The 16,122-nt window shown below is 34.8% G+C and overlaps 4 protein-coding genes across 6 annotated transcripts in view; 1 reads left to right on the top strand and 3 right to left on the bottom strand.

The window, feature by feature from the left end:
- The window catches only part of LOC105687777 (rhotekin-like), a 28,839-nt gene extending 14,632 nt beyond the window's left edge, over window positions 1–14,207 (bottom strand). Inside the window, exons 1-2 of one of the 2 annotated variants that reach the window (XM_012403654.3) lie at window positions 12,822–13,077; window positions 9,212–10,317 (exon numbers count right to left, since the gene is read on the bottom strand). In XM_012403654.3, coding sequence (XP_012259077.2) covers window positions 9,212–10,102 — 891 coding nt within the window. In that variant the 5' untranslated portion in view covers window positions 10,103–10,317; window positions 12,822–13,077. Of the gene's footprint in view, window positions 1–9,211; window positions 10,318–12,821; window positions 13,078–14,060 lie in introns of those variants that run through there. The other variant, XM_012403656.2, reaches the window with a different exon arrangement.
- On the top strand, window positions 2,487–3,648 carry LOC105687785 (probable pancreatic secretory proteinase inhibitor). 2 transcript variants are annotated; one of them, XM_012403671.4, is made up of 3 exons: window positions 2,487–2,638; window positions 2,725–2,982; window positions 3,452–3,648. In XM_012403671.4, exons 2-3 carry the CDS (start codon window positions 2,754–2,756, stop codon window positions 3,481–3,483), a joined length of 261 nt encoding a protein of 86 aa, XP_012259094.1. In that variant the 5' UTR covers window positions 2,487–2,638; window positions 2,725–2,753; the 3' UTR covers window positions 3,484–3,648. The 2 variants fall into 2 exon arrangements, with proteins under 2 accessions (XP_012259094.1, XP_048506627.1); XM_048650670.1 differs by having other exon boundaries at window positions 2,545–2,612.
- A 179-nt stretch (window positions 14,208–14,386) lies between the features above and the next one.
- LOC105687730 lies at window positions 14,387–15,205 on the bottom strand. Its single transcript, XM_012403582.3, has 3 exons — window positions 14,934–15,205; window positions 14,691–14,863; window positions 14,387–14,613 (listed from the first exon to the last, which is right to left on the bottom strand). Exons 1-3 carry the CDS (start codon window positions 15,058–15,060, stop codon window positions 14,431–14,433), a joined length of 483 nt encoding a protein of 160 aa, XP_012259005.2. The 5' UTR covers window positions 15,061–15,205; the 3' UTR covers window positions 14,387–14,430.
- A 46-nt stretch (window positions 15,206–15,251) lies between these two features.
- On the bottom strand, window positions 15,252–16,077 carry LOC105687769 (NADH dehydrogenase [ubiquinone] 1 alpha subcomplex subunit 13). The gene is made up of 3 exons (XM_012403643.2): window positions 15,926–16,077; window positions 15,640–15,790; window positions 15,252–15,569 (listed from the first exon to the last, which is right to left on the bottom strand). The coding sequence occupies exons 1-3, from the start codon at window positions 16,023–16,025 to the stop codon at window positions 15,362–15,364; spliced, it is 459 nt and encodes a 152-aa protein (XP_012259066.2). The 5' UTR covers window positions 16,026–16,077; the 3' UTR covers window positions 15,252–15,361.
- Window positions 16,078–16,122: the final 45 nt, after the last annotated feature.

Below are 16,122 nucleotides of genomic sequence, written 5' to 3'. Positions count from 1 at the left end.
CACCTCGTCCTTCTGATATCTCTAGTAGTCTGATTCCTGAGGGATCTTTTTTCATCATTTTTCATAACGCTGCAGTGGAAACAATATAATAGGATGAATTGCACGTTGCAGTCGCAGTGTAAAATTAATTCTTTTAATGAGAGATCATCGAACTAATTGCAGTTTCGAAAGTTCGCTATAAACTAAGAACAAAAAAAAAACAAAAAACCATCGATTAATGATTTCATTAATTAACCAGACCGTGTACTTAACATCGAACAGTGAACTCTGTATGTGCATATAATATACAATGTCATACGTAATCACCGCATTGAAAATAATTACACGTAAGTAACGAGCGACCAACAACAATAATAATATTAATAATAATGATGGGAATAATGATTATTTCGTTTGTCGGACTGACCTATGGCATCGTTGAATATTATATCGCTCCGACATACCATGCAACTTCACATCACCATTCGGTTATTGAAGCAGCAATAGGAATACGTATTTTAAAAGCTCCCGCAGTTTGACCAGCAACAGCTGTTTATTTTTTCATAGACGCGTAACATTATAAACTCAAACTAATTGAATTATAACATACGCGTACATGTGTACACACGTATGAATATGACGACACCGTTTGAACTTTAGCAAGCTTTTTTCTAGTGATTTATTTATTTTTTCTTTTGCTTTCTTTTTCCGTTTTTTTTTTTTTTTTTCAGCACGATTATCATGCCGGTTTGCACCGTACGACGACATTATGAGCATACTTAAATACCAAGTCAGAGCGACCATGAGTGTATACCTATATAGAAACATCCGGAATATATCGTTAAAATAGTTCGTGATCGGAATTAGGAACTGTGTAGAATATCCTAGCGCAGTTATTAGAAAAAAAAAAGAGAAGAAAGAAACCGGTAAAAAAAAGCTCCCACGATTCTCCATTCGCAAATATTCGCAGTGTTAATGAAACAATTAAGTTTTATGAAACAAATAATGGTGAGTTCGAGAAGAATTCAAGTTAGAGACCAACGATGTTATACATTAGAAGGTTGCGAAGGACGCGAGCGACGTAGAAACCGGAAATCCTGAACGCAACTGATAAATTAATGAAATCGCTCGGTAACCTTCGTGCAGCAGGAAAAAACAGCATATGCGGTATGAGCGTGAGCGCACAAGAGCACGTGCATGTGGTACCTATATAAGAATGACAAAATTCTCGTAAACCGCACACGATGGTTGGTCCGATAAGAGAAATGAAAAAATCGAATGACACGACCAAAAGAAAAGAAACTTTATCACAGGGTTTACGAAAATTCGCAACTTGCGATTGCCGAAAAATTGTGAAATTGATCATTGGAATTTAGTTGGTTGAAATTATCATCGCTACATTGATGATCTCATAGAATTTGCTATACGTACGCCGATGTGTCCGATATAGTTATAATTAAATTATACATCATCTCAGGCGTTATTACACTAAATGTGATAAGAAACTCGGGCCGGAGTAAGCGATACTAAAATAACGTTTCCGGCTGCAGATTACATACTATACATGTATACCTAATTAGGTATGTATTATATATACCGACTAACCGCAGACGTCGCTTCCGAGTAAATGATCAATTACTCACGAAATATTTTGACAAAAGGAAGACACAAAAAAAATTTTAATAAAATAAATTACCGCAGTAATGATTACTTTTGGTTTACCTATACACGTGATTGGGTAATTAGGTATATTCTACGTATATTAAAAAAATACTACACGAAAGATTAAAATACATGTTGAATTTAGAATCTATATGAATTACTTGTTGAAAAAAGTTTTATCCGGATCAGATCAATTGGTTGCTCAAATTTGAAGCTCGTAGAGAAAAATTATTGAAAAAAAGAGTGAGAAGAAACAGAAAGTTTACTTACCGTCCGACGGCATATTATTTAAACTATTCATTCTACGTGTCGGTAAGTTTTCACGGAGGGTAAAAAAGAATAGATAAAGAAATTGTTACTAACAATTGGCGTTGTTGATAAAGAAGGGAACCATACAAGAAACTGAAGATCTTTATCGAAATCTGACATGTATCGTGATTTTAATCTACGAGGGCCACCACAAATCTCTCTAAACTATTTTTACAATAAAAAAAAAAAATCGTTTTTAATTTGAATACTTATATCTAAGGAGCCAAAAAATTATTATGTATGTTAAAGTCCTTGAGCAACTATAATTGCCTAATTAATTCTTAAATCAAGTTTTAGAGGATGTCCTTTTTTTGGTCTCATTGTTTTATTCGAATTTCCATTTTTCTTTTTATCAATAGTTATTATCGAGCGGTCTAAATGATGAAATGATGGAATGATAAATCGATCAAGATAACGAACCGGGGATGAACAGATATTCTGGAAGGGGAATACAACAAATTGTTACAAAATTAATCCCAGACGCCTTCGAAATAACAAAGGGAACAAAAAGATTACAAAATATAATCTAATCAATCATTGATAACAAAACGACTCACGCACTGAATCATCTATCCACACGGTCGCCGTTGTCCCAGTCTGTTTTAAATACTCGGTTCAGAATCGTATCCAATAAATTCCGGTCAACCGTTGGAAGAAAAAAATTAATAATATAAAAGTGAATATACAGGTACCACAGATATTGTTCGAATTTCGTACCGCGCAACCTTAATTACTTTATTAAATTAGATTGACGTTATCATTTTCATTTTTCAGGAACAGTACATACAAAAACCACGTTAAAGATGAATTCATCATTCAAACTAAGCTTCCTTCCAATCGCATTATTAATTCTACTATGCGCATTGAATTATTCAAATTCCGAATGGATTCAACCAATGAATAGGCAACAACCAGCTTGCGTGTGCACTATGGATTACACGCCAGTTTGCGCTTCGAACGGTCTCACATACCCGAATTTGTGCGCTTTTAAGTGCGCTCAGAGAGAAGCAGTCGCCAAAGGACATGCCGCAGGTGAATCAAAATGACATTCTATCTAATTGGAACAAGAAAAAAAAAAAAAACACATTGTCGAAAAGCTGAAAATGAAAAAACGAAACAAATTTTTCATTTCAATGATGTGGCACAGTATTGAAATTTCGACTACTCCAAATCGCACGATATCGTGTTTTTTTTTCCATCGTATTGTTTTCCCCCCACATCCCCTACGCGTACGTATAGAATATGCTAATACGAAACTGACACTGATAATCGATAATTCCTAACGAATTTAAAAGGTTTCTTTTCTCGCGTATTTTGTTACTAATGCTTCTCACGCACGCGATACACAATCCGCACACGATATACAAATTGCGTATACACACACGGTACATACACACGATGATACAGGGAGAATAATGATTCGACATGAAGATAAAATTGACCACGAAGATATGAATCAATTATATTAATGATGTAATTTTTTGTTCCATTCTCACAACAGATCTAAGAGTGGTGCGCGATGACCAGTGTTAATTTGGAGCAACGTAAAAAGGAATAAGATATACCTGCGTAATCGATTTGAGTTGACGAAAGAATTTCAAATCTCATTAATTGATCAATGAAATGGGAAATAAAAACTAGAAACTAACAAAGAAAAAAAGAATGTTACACGAAAAGAATTATATTATTGTGTAATAACGTATGCGTGTATGATTAAATCAATTAACGATGAATAAAATCTGATGAAAAATGCAACAAAAAAAAAAAAGAAATACATTTTTTTTTTTAAACCAATCAAAAAAGATGGGTAATAAAAATATACGTATACGTATAAGTGCGTTGACAACTTAACGTCGGGCATCATTCGAGTGTGTAGCAATAATTGCACATACGCAGATATTTAACACCTTCGTTGATCCTTGACACGTTTTCCCGATGCATCTAAAACTTCCATTATTATGCGTATCGCAGTGTAGGTAAAACTACGTTCATTGATCGCGGTTCATCGTCCGCATGATTAAATATCTGCAGCGAAGAAGATTTGAAAAATGAATAAGTTATGGTATGTATAAGAATAGGAGAATATCTTTGTTAAGCGTAGGTGAAATTATATGCAGTCGCAGTAAATCATCTATGCACAAACGATTACAATAAAACCCATAACGTGATTTGCGAAATATTTCGCAATTATATTCACCGATTATCTGCATACGTGCGATATTAAACATCTATACGACTGTGATGAGTTGTGAAAAAAAAGGGTAAGTGAGATTCGATCCGATTTTGAGATAAATAAATTTCTCTACTGTATACTACCGTTATACGTGATATCGATCGATTTGTATAAAAAAAAAAAGAAAAGTACATATTACAAAATTATCGATTTTTTATAATCATATCGTTTATATTCTAAATAGGCATCGCGATGCTCACACGTATGTATATCTATGATGCTATGCGTTTCATAATTAAGAGGCGCGACTTTTTTATATAATAATAATTAGTATGGAAAATTATTTCACAACCTATTCCTCAATATACATACATATATGTATTCTTTGAATATGCATATATATATTCCGATGATGCAACAAAAAAATCGATTTTCCTACGTCGATCTTTGTTAATATTGTTTTATGATTTGATTTTTTTTTCTCTAATTTATCAACTTTAAAAAGCATCATATATAATCATGCGATCGTCACGTTCATTTTGACTTTTTTTTCAATGAACTGCTCATTTTTTTGTTCTTCTTTTTGTCTTCAAATTGACTCGAGAGTTGACTTTCTTCAATTTGTGTATTCGAAACTCGTCGTATTTATTATACATATTGTCTTTAAATTCTTCTGACAAGATACGCTGACTTTCCTCTATTATTGCTGTACGTACATTCGGCATAGCTTAAACGGAGAGAGAAGAAAAAGTAAACGAAAAAAAAACTTCCGTATTCCGGGCGCATCTCTTACATTCGAGCATGTGATGCAGAAGCCGCCCCAGATATTGTAATTCCGGTTTTACTTTATTTAACGACATGCAAAAGCTGCTCTTTCTGGTATTTACATATTACCTATATATATATATATATATATTCCTTTTGCGATTTCTAGATCACGCGGTATTATAGGTACGCTATATGTGCAGCCTATTTAATGGAGCTTTCCTCATACACGTACGCGCCGACTCGCTAGGAAGTAAAACAATTTTGTTTTTTACACAATTTTATACGCTCCTTATTAAAGTCTATAACGCGTTCTCTCTCTCTCTTTCTCTATGCAATTTCAAGATCATGGGGGGTTGTGTATCCAAGTGAATTTGTTACGGATCAATTTTCTCCTCGATCAGATCTGTAATTAATATAGGAACATCGAACTTGGTGTTCGTCTTAGACTTCAATAGTTTTTTTTTCATTTCATTATTTTCATCAATTTATGTGTCTAGATTCTTCCAAACCACACGCATGTATAAAATTTAAAATAATGATAACGATGATGATAAATAAATGAATAATTGATTGAGGAAAAATGAATAAAATGGTCAAGGTTGTGGAAGCTCATTAAACTGATATGAGAAACCCCATAAAGATTATATTTGCAAAATCGGTGCAGCAACAGCATTGGCGTTATTACGAGTGATCCAATTTCTTCGGCACAAGGCAAGATATTAAAATGCCCGGTTGCAACTGGCCTAGTTGAAAAACTGAGTTGAATATACCTATGTAGTTATAAATAATAAATGCATATGTACGTACGGCATAAGTATATAACTACGTGAAAATTTCAATGGCATAGACTTTTCAAAAATAAACCAATTAAATCAATAAAATACGATTCACACGGAGGTATATAATACACACGTATTACAAGTATTTCGAACACCGAATTTACCGTTGCAACTGCACTTATGTATTGAAGTGGGATGCAATTCGCAACTTCCATTTCCAATTTCAGATAATGATTGCGAATAGTTTTCATAAAACACCATATCCAAATAACAATATCATTTTGAGAAACCTTTTTCTTTAATTTCTCTAAGTTTCTATTCTTTTCTTTTTTTTTTTCTATTTGCATTCGAGATATATAATATGATATATACCAGTTAAAAAACCAGATGAAAAAATTAAATAAAAGAATAAAAATCAAGAATGAGACAAACCGTATACAGATATACATGTCACTATTAAAGAAACTAGTAATAAAGTTTTTTCAAAAAACTTTGAAGTTTCTCAAATAATTCGTGAGATTTTGTTTTCCCCATTTTGTTTAAATATAGAGACATATATACCTGTGTGAATGTAACGTGTATACACATAATATGTATACGGTACATATCTCGTTCTATTAACACAATTTCAGCTTGAAAACTCTATAGTCGTTGACTGTAATATCTAGTTTCTAATTTCGTTTATATATCGTTGCAACGGTGTGCAGTAGCCTCATTGTCAATAACAACAGATGACTTGGGCATTATAGAGAAAGAGAAACAAAAAAATTTTTTTTCATAGGTATACGTACGTACGTGGTACATGGAACTTATCTCGTCTGCAAAAAAAAACGAAAAAAAGTATTTGCAAGAAAAAAAGTAATCGATCAAAACTCGGATCAAGCTCGAATCGTTCGGTACGTAATGATTAACCAAAATTTCTATTTTCACTTTCTATTTTTCTTCCTACTACCCATAAAAGTTATACTATACGCATACTTTGAAATCTGGTATTACAAGATTCTAGCTCGTCCTAATCGGATGTGTTTAGGACGTGAATGATAATAATAATATAAATAGTCGAACGTGCGAAACGTGCGTAACATAAATAAGAAAAAAAAAGTTGATAGACAAAATCAAGTAGTATAACTTTCTTTACGTCTAGTTCGAGGTATATGGATTTTAATCGGTATTCCAACATAATTGGCAATAAATTCTAATTATTCATACGTACGTGATCTATTAATATTGAAAAATGAAAGGAAATCGGAATTGCAAGTACATTCAATCAATATTGTGTGTGAAAAAAATGTAACAAAAAAAATCAAAAAATAATAAATATAGGGCCAAACGAAGACCTATAGGTATTTAGTTTGGTACATGATAATTGTAATTTTTGTGAATTGAAATCATAGTAGAACCGGTGAACAAAAAGAAAGAATATAAAAAAAAAAAAGATTGAAAAAAAATTAAAATAATCTCGAACTACGTGCATAGATTTAATCACTGTAATAGTTCAATTTTCATTTTTACTATGTAAATGGAAAAGAAAGTTGCTATACACGAGTAGAAGTATGTAACTCTAATTTTCCGAGTAATTATTCATAAATAATATACTCCATATTTATTAATTAATGATTCGAGTAAAGGTAATCGATACAGGTACGGCTATAGATGTAAAAGCATATCCCTCGAGTCGAGAATTAATTATAAAACCGGTAAAGTTGATCACCTTTCGCATCGTAGTTACAGATATCAATGCGCGTACGTATACCGTACACCTCGTATGTATGTACAACTGCAAGTGGAATGAACCGCAATTAAAAATATGTGTAAAAAAAAATTGATCAAACGGAAAAATAAACAAACAAAGAAAAAGGAAAGAAAGAAAACTGGTTCGGTGACACGAGTTATAACAAGGTTCCATATACTCTCGGGATCATGACGCCGGTTGAGCTGTACATGCACCTTTATACGTAGCTGTGTACACCTCGTGCTAGGCAATATAAATTTATGTACAACATGCCTGAGATACATCAAGAAGTGTATGCCCCATAGGTATGTAAGTCGGTAGGCATACCTCTACGAGTATCAAGTATAATGAACGAGGAACGAAAGTTGAAATCGAAAGTAAAACATATAAGAAATACGTTCATATACGTATAGGAGGTGTACTGCAATATATTGCAAGCTTATGGTATTCACACACTGCAGTCATACAGTTCAAGAAAACGTTATATACGCACCTGCATGTGTAGAAAATATGTAGACGTATACCGGTATACAGGTATTTATTTATTTTATTTCCCTTTTCCTATGTATAGTATATTGCATTGGAAATATTTTCAATCGGATTTCGCGGTATTCGCGTCCGGTTTGAAAACTGAGGAAGCATTCTAGTTTCGATTATTGTTTCCTTTGATTTTTCGATCCTTTCGAAAATATTACAGCGGTGAGTAGACGAGAGAGAATAAATTAATTCTTTTTTTTGTTCCTTGTTTTTTCGATTATATCGGATCGCGGGAAGGCCTCGCGCGGCCCGACGATTTATAAGCTTATCTTCATATGCTTATGGGGGACTCATTGAATGGGCCAACTTTCTACATAGGATATACTATAGGTTTAAGATACATCACACAGTCACGTGTACCACAAATGTAAGCCACTTCATGACATTTAATTTCGTAACCATTTGAACACGTATAGGTATATAATTGCCATCGATATCCTAATATATGTAAATTTTAATATTGCAGAAAAGCAGAAGAACAAAAAAGGAGAAAAAAAAATACACAGATTACAGATGAACAAATGCAATTTGTTACGTCAATTTCATTTTACATTTTACGGGATTGAAATTTAATTTTCTGTGATTATTTCAATGACGTATACACGTGAGAATTTCATCCGGACATATTTTATACCGTAAAATATTGCCCTTGGTTCGGTTTTCTCACTCGCTATAATATTCACCATCGGTTAGAATTAATCTGCACGTGTACAGCTAAGTTAAATTTGAGAAAAAAATGCCATGTATGAAATAGCGCTGACTAACCTTCGCTATTTTGTGTACAAACACCTATATACAGCTGTAGGGAGTTATAGAATATAATATACATATATAAACGAATTATATCGGCATGACTGAGCAACGCACACACTGCGGAAAAAATAATACAATAATGTTATCTGATTTGTTAGGCACATATTTGTATGTGTATATGTATGTTATGTACTATGTACTTATTAAAATGCAGGACTATTAGCACAGACGGTATGTAATACGGTTGATATTTATGCATATGTATATATATATATATTTAATAACAATCGTCTTTGCAAAATGGCAGTAGACCAAAGTTATTTTATTTTATTATTATTACCATTATACTTTTCACGACACAAAACTTAAAAGGTTACCAGCGTCGCTGCAGTAACAGCAGCGCAATGAAACAAGACTAAAAAAATATTATACGAATCTAAGTCAGTTGAAACAGAAAAGGTGAAGGAAAAATTAATTAATTAATAGAATCAAATAAAATTAGAAACTGATAATGCTCACCCTGTATCTGTTGAGTTTGTTATTTTTTCTCAAAATAACTGAAGGGTTAATACTGTTGTTCGGTGTTGAATTTTGTTGAATCGTTGCACCGTCAATTTTTAATTGAATTTTTTGAATTTTATCATGTCGCTGTAGCGCGATGGAATCTTCGTTTGATTCACAGCTGTTTTTTTTATTGATCGATTGATCGGGTGAGGATACCTCAAAAATTGGACTCAGAATTCCGTGATGTTGATTGTAACTACCGTGGATATTGTTGTTGCCGTTATTAATCTGTTGTCCGAGATGATCGTTCGCAATTGCCCCATTTCGTATCAATTTTCTCGTTTTAGCTTGTCTCTCGATTAACTTTTCCTCGAGATTAACGGCAAATTCTTTAATGAACGGCGATGAGAAAACACTGTTGTTAATATTTCCTTTCTTCGGTAGAAATGAATCGTTTTTTGTCAACGAACCGTTTTTCTTATCGTTATTAGCGACTACGTTATACTTGATTGCTATTTGATGCGGTTGTTTGTTAATTGATTTGTTGTCGTTGTTGTTGCAACGTTCGGATGACCGATCATTTTTAGAATGCAGGATTTGCAGCTGTTGTTGTTTTATTATTTGCTGCTTCAATTTCGGAACCATATTAGAATCCGATCTTATTCGATCTTTTTGTACGACGTTCAATTTTAATACTCCAACGCTGTTGCTGCTGCCGTTGCTGCTTCCGCCGATAGGGCGACGGGAATTTCTACGATGCATGATATTAGCTGGTAAATCCGATGAATTCGATGAATCTAAATCATCTATCTGCACAACTTTCTTGACAGAAGATCGCGAATCTTCTTGACTGCATTGTAAGTCCTCCTGTGCCTCCGGAACGACGTATAAACGTATCTTGTGCATTTTCACATGAAGATTCAGTATTCCTTTTTTTTCTTATTTCTGCCGATATTATTATAACATTATTCGGTTTGATCTAGACCACGAAATCCAGCTTCCTGGTGACATCGAGTGTAGTCGAGATATGAAATTACGTGTTATCAAACTTGTATTTTTTTAATTGTTTTCTCTCTTTGTCTCTTCAGTCTTTCAAATCGATGACCGTCCAAATAATAAATCTATAAAATAAAAGATTACATAAGAAATCTCATCGTTTCGTCAAAAGATATTATTTAATTGATACAATTAAAACTATATGTAGTGGTGATAAACTGCAGCACGTGCGGGAGGAATAAGTTTGCTAATTATACAGGTTCTCTGTGATCTGAGATTCTGAGATCAACATACGTAAAAATACAACAAAATATTACCAATAAAATTTTTTTTACTTGTGACTAAAAATTGAGATTTAAAAAAAAAATCGCATGTAGCTTCGTAAGAAATGTAAAAAAAAATTAATAAATAAATGAGGATGGATAAAATAATTGCGCCACACTCGCCGTGTTCAATTACCAAATTATTGTGATAATCATTTTCATAGAGTATAACATGCAGAACTTGTTGATGTAGGCAGAAAATATTCTACCTAATGAATCGCATCGCAATAGTTTTAACCTTTTTCGTTTATTTTCTCGCATTTCTTATTCTTATTTCATTTATTTCTATTTTTATCACATGCAGGTATAGGTGTACATGTTATAACATATTATAAATGATGCAGTAGGTGATTCGCACGCATGTAGTAATTAGCGACCCTAATTATGCATACCAGCTCATACGTATGTTACGCACCCATAGCATTAGTTACAAAACAGGCGTGCGTGGTAAGTAAAGGCGGAAATTTTTTTCTCGGTATGTTTTTTCTTTCTTTCTCATCTTGTTAGTCGATGTCTTTTTTTCCTCTTCTTTCTCAGAGAATTTCCACGCCTTTTTTTTATCCGTGTACGTGTTACGTGTATTATATACGTATTTACTTGCACCTACCTCTAACGTGCAGAAAAACTCTCACTCTATATAGATATTAATTCTTCCTTATTTCGTTAACAACAATTGTTGTAGTAGATCTATTGTATATGGTGTGCTGTATTCTTATCGCAACACACATAACAATAGTCGCAGATATTTTATTAGCTTACGTAACCGCATATTGAAAAAAACAAAAAAACCAAAATTATTATTTCTATATTATAATGAAACAATGGAACGAAATTTTAGGTGTACAATTCCCCTGCAGAAAAAAGATGTGGGATCATCTCGTCTGATTTGCTTGGAGATACGAGTGTCAAAAAAAATGAAAAAGTAAAATGACGACGAAATATGAACGTAAGTACATTCCACCATACGAATTAGTTGGTATAAAAAACGCGTAACTGAAGTGAAGCCATGTGCATTGGAACATATCGCACGTGGCCTAATAAAACGGCGTAATTATCGTTACTTTTAAATCGTCGTCCTGCGTATTTATTACACATTATTAAATACTTCACGTCCATGAACCAATCCCGTCCTCTGTTGGTTAGTGCTAACTATCCAGTCCTTCCTATTTCTACATTCCCAATACCGTAGGCTTATACACAGCGTCTTATTTGGAATTCAAAGTGACCGCACTACCTAATTTTTTCATCTCGAACCGACTTCACCGTTTTTCGGGGCCCCGTGAAGTGGTGCGATTTTCGTCTGAACTATATCTTGACACGGGGAATAGTTTTCCCGATAAATCTGATCCTAGTCATTCGAAATGATACACCCTGTATTACTTGCACAGGTATCAAACCAGCTATGCCTATAATAAATGATTATACTTTGTGTGCAGATCGTATAACTCGAATGAAACAAGCGCCTTGCGTAAGACACGCGTCTGAAACGACCCACTGCAGAAAAATTAGATATACACGACATGAATGCATGCCGACGTACGCATATGTGTACCTAATTATAATAATCCAAAAACGAACAAAATATATACATATAATTTATACCCTGATGTTTCACACCAGGAGTGATACATATATTTGTGCAGTTTCTTCCATTTTTGGTTCCTTTTTTTCTTCGGGTGTCGTTTAGCTGCCGGCTTTTATTACACCTGCCGCATTGTTACGTTATCTAAATTAATGGTAATCTCGTAATTGTATTCTTTTTGGTTTTTCTCTTTTGCGTTTAACACTCATGACCGCGGTTCGCTATAAGAATTGAATTATTGAATTATACGATACACGTAGTACACAAGTAGTGAAAAAAATATTTCCCTAAACAGGAATATGTGGTAATATGATTATCGTATCTGATAATAATTGATGCTGTTTAAACATCGTCGTTTGAACACGAGTGTATTTCAAATATACACATTGGTAATATGGCCAACAAATTGTATAGCAAAACTCACAATCAGCCTCTGTAAATCCTGTTTGTTGTTCTCGCGCCGTGCGTAGGGTGTTATTTTTGTCTCTTTGTAAGTAGGATTCATATAGATATCCCAAAATTTTATGGCATCTCATAATAACGAGATGTTTACCTATTTTATGATTCTATCTATCATGTTATTCGGTTCAATAGTTTACGTCAATAATTTATGACTGTAAAATAATTCTCATAATTATCAAAATTATCCTCCCACAAGAGCGTTATCATTATATTACTAAAATATTAGTTGGACTGTTACAAGAAATTGAGAATTCATACTTACGATGAATGCAGCGGTTATAATCCCAACAATCAATCGGGTCTCGAAGTATCAAGTCCTCTTGTATTTTCCCAAAAATATGTCACAAGACAGGTAAAGAGGACGCATGTTGGCACTCGCGGTCAAAGAAATTTTTTTCTGTTATTCCGAGGCAACATTTATACACAAGCGAAAGATCTTTTTTGAATTATTACGAACGCCGCTTTCGGAGTCCGCTGCGCGATGGATTCGACGGCACTGACACTAAAGATCACTTCGATGCTTACCTAGACCACTTCGATAGCAGGGGCAAAAGCGAAACGTGAAACTTTACCAGGAGGGAAAGAAGGAGGCCGAGGGGAACCGGGAAGGGAGACGATGAGGAGAAGAAGGGACCGTATTTATTGAAATTCAATAAATAGGTGCGCAAATAAGTACCAAATTAATATCGAAGACTCTTTAGCAAGAATAAAAAATTTTGAGGGCAGACAATCGGTGTAAAAGAGGGGAAAAAAGTTAGAAGTTACCGAAGCGTTTCGTTCTAGAGGTAAACAAGATATTTGAAGCCTACAAGGTGTATGCGACCTTGCGACCGGTTTGTACTCAAAATCCGAAACGAAACGAATTATCGTCAACTGAAGGATTTACAAATAATTAATTCCTCGTTGACGGAGTACAGCGGAAACAAAAGTTGAAATAAAAATATGCAAATAAACAACACAATTTTCATAATCAATTACCAATTAAATTCTTCATGTGATTCATCTCTAGACTGGATTTGTATGAAAATTGTAGAAATAATGAATTCATAAGTGTTCGAAGAATATTCACGAGAGATCGCCATTTACGCATTCGAATTGTTCGTAGTTCTGACATTTGAACAATCAATTACCTGTCGATTTTATCATAACACACCACCAGCCGTGGTAACTGCGATCTACAGTGTTCTTCAGAACCAATGGAGAAATACCTGTTACGTTGGAAGACCCGGATTTGAATCTCGTCAAACCGCAACGAACGAGACTGCAACCGTACAACAATGATGTGGTTCACTTCTTGGACGTCGATCTTTTGCATTGATCAGACAGATGTATCAGAGATTAGGAAATTCACATTCTAATAAGCGGAACACCGCTCGAAAACTGAAATTTTCCTCTCATAACTGATGAAAAGCCTTCGAATCCGAAGCCAAGGAATGAAGCCGACAGCAGCAACAAGTGGCGACTGATGCGATCGTCGATTAATATTCAAATATCAACTTACCGCTTGGCTTTTTGCACTCCGAAGAGTCTCGCGTCTCCTAACTTTGCACTGATAGTCACTCAAGCCCCGAAGATAGTTATTCTCTTTATCATTTGCACTTATAATCGGCTTCCGCGAACTGTTTACAATCTTCTTACGAGGCGCCATCTTGGCAATACGTATGCAGCGACCTCCCTGCACGAGGTAAAGGAGGCAAATAATTCAAACGGTCCTAGGCAACTTCAGTTCATTCTCTGATCTTGATGCGCGCGCAGTTCAAACCGATCCTAATAAAGGTGTATAGTAGTACTGAAATACCGGGAATTCTGTGAGAGAATTACAAATTATTGAAAAGTATACAACAGAATTTATTAAAATGAAACTGTCACTTTCAGTAACCTCCCGTTGGTTCTCTTAGGGCTAAATCCGGTGGTGTAGTGAATGAACAAGATCTGCGAAAGGGTTCATTGAAGTCTTTGATCTCTGATCGCACCCTGAGCGTTCCTCTGTCAAGTTGTGACTTGTAGTAAGACTGAGCAGTGGCACCGCCATAGAGAGGATATTTGAGGTGTTTCTGCAAGAGAATATATTTTATTTGTAAGAACTATAACCTAACTATTTCTTTGGTCATTTCATTATTTGATTACCTACCTGAGTGTTGCACTCAGTTCGATCCATAAATGGTGTGAATTTTGAGTCACAAAAGTTATCAACGTACTCCGAAGGACTCATGGTACAAAGTGAAGGTTCTGCAATCGTTTCGTTCACTATTTCTTCGGAAACACGTTTGGTAAGAAATGTTTTCATCAACTCGCGTCTCCGGCCTGTTAATCAATTGATAAATAGATATGACTCATGGAACTAACCTAAGATTTTTAAATCACAAGCCTATACCAAGTATTCGTGGGTGTGTAATGGGTGGCGGTACATAAGAATCATTAGTCACCGTTTTCCACCGATCGATTTTGTCCTCTTGTGAAATTTCAGACTTTTCTGCCCTGTATATGTTGGTGGTATCCATATTAATGTCATTTAGACCCGATAAAATTATTCCTTTGCATTTTCAATACATTCCTGATCTTCCATCAGTAGGGAACAAATTTTGTTATGTACTATCTACTGTATCATTTCCATGGCAACGATGTTCAAACACCAGAGGGGGTAACTTCGGGATAAATTCTTGGGTAAATTAGGAATATTTGAACACTAACGTGATATTGATTAGTTACTTTTATTTCCTGTATTATAATAATTACAATTGGTTGCACTATGAAGCATCACGAGTCAAATTGAACTCTGGGTGATTATTTTTGCCTCTCACCTCAAGTCCACATTTCAAAATCTAGTCTGTTGATATAATCGCGACGCGATGCAAACGCGTAGTACTCGAATAAAGCTGGTTCGGTGAGTTTATCGGCAGGGGTAGTTTTAAATACTGGTGATCCGTACCAAGTCCCCACCTCCCAGTTTGGCACATTCTTCATGAGTTCACCTTCCGCTTCACGGTTGCGCTTCAACTGCTTCAGGAATCTGAAAAGTTCTAATAATCAGCTTACAATTCTAAGATACTCCAGAAATGTTATGTTCAAAACTGTCATACTCTCGATCTCTCTCAGCCAGAAGCATTGGATATATTGCAAGTCTTGCACTTCTCATTTCGACCTCATGTTTTCTGAAGGCCTTATAGGTCTGGGCATAAACGAGTAATGCTCCGGTGGTGACTGCAAAGTAGCCCAAGATCGCATTTCGTCCTGTGGACCATAAATATCAGTATTAGTTATGATTACTTGGTGATGAGGAAAGAACAAGGTTACATAATATAACCCTTTTATTGTTGAGGACACAAGACGGTACTGGGCCTCCGACTATTTTGCATGAAATCTCACCCGAAAGAATAGTTCTCAGCTTAACCCTTTCTGTGTGGAGTGGCCCGTAGCCGCCCGCAGGAGGTAAATCCTGAGGAGTAGTTTTGGCAGCAGTCGCCATCTTACTACCACAGCAATCGGCCCACTTGCCTCTTTGACTCTGCGCTGTCTCTTTAAAAAAATCAGCAACTACCCCCACCCCTTCGTCTCTAGAATCC

Source organism: Athalia rosae, chromosome 2, assembly GCF_917208135.1.
Source record: "Athalia rosae chromosome 2, iyAthRosa1.1, whole genome shotgun sequence".
Classification (NCBI taxonomy): Eukaryota; Metazoa; Arthropoda; class Insecta; order Hymenoptera; family Athaliidae; genus Athalia; species Athalia rosae.
The sequence above is the reverse complement of the archived record's forward strand: the minus strand, read 5'-3'. Positions and strand labels throughout refer to the sequence as shown.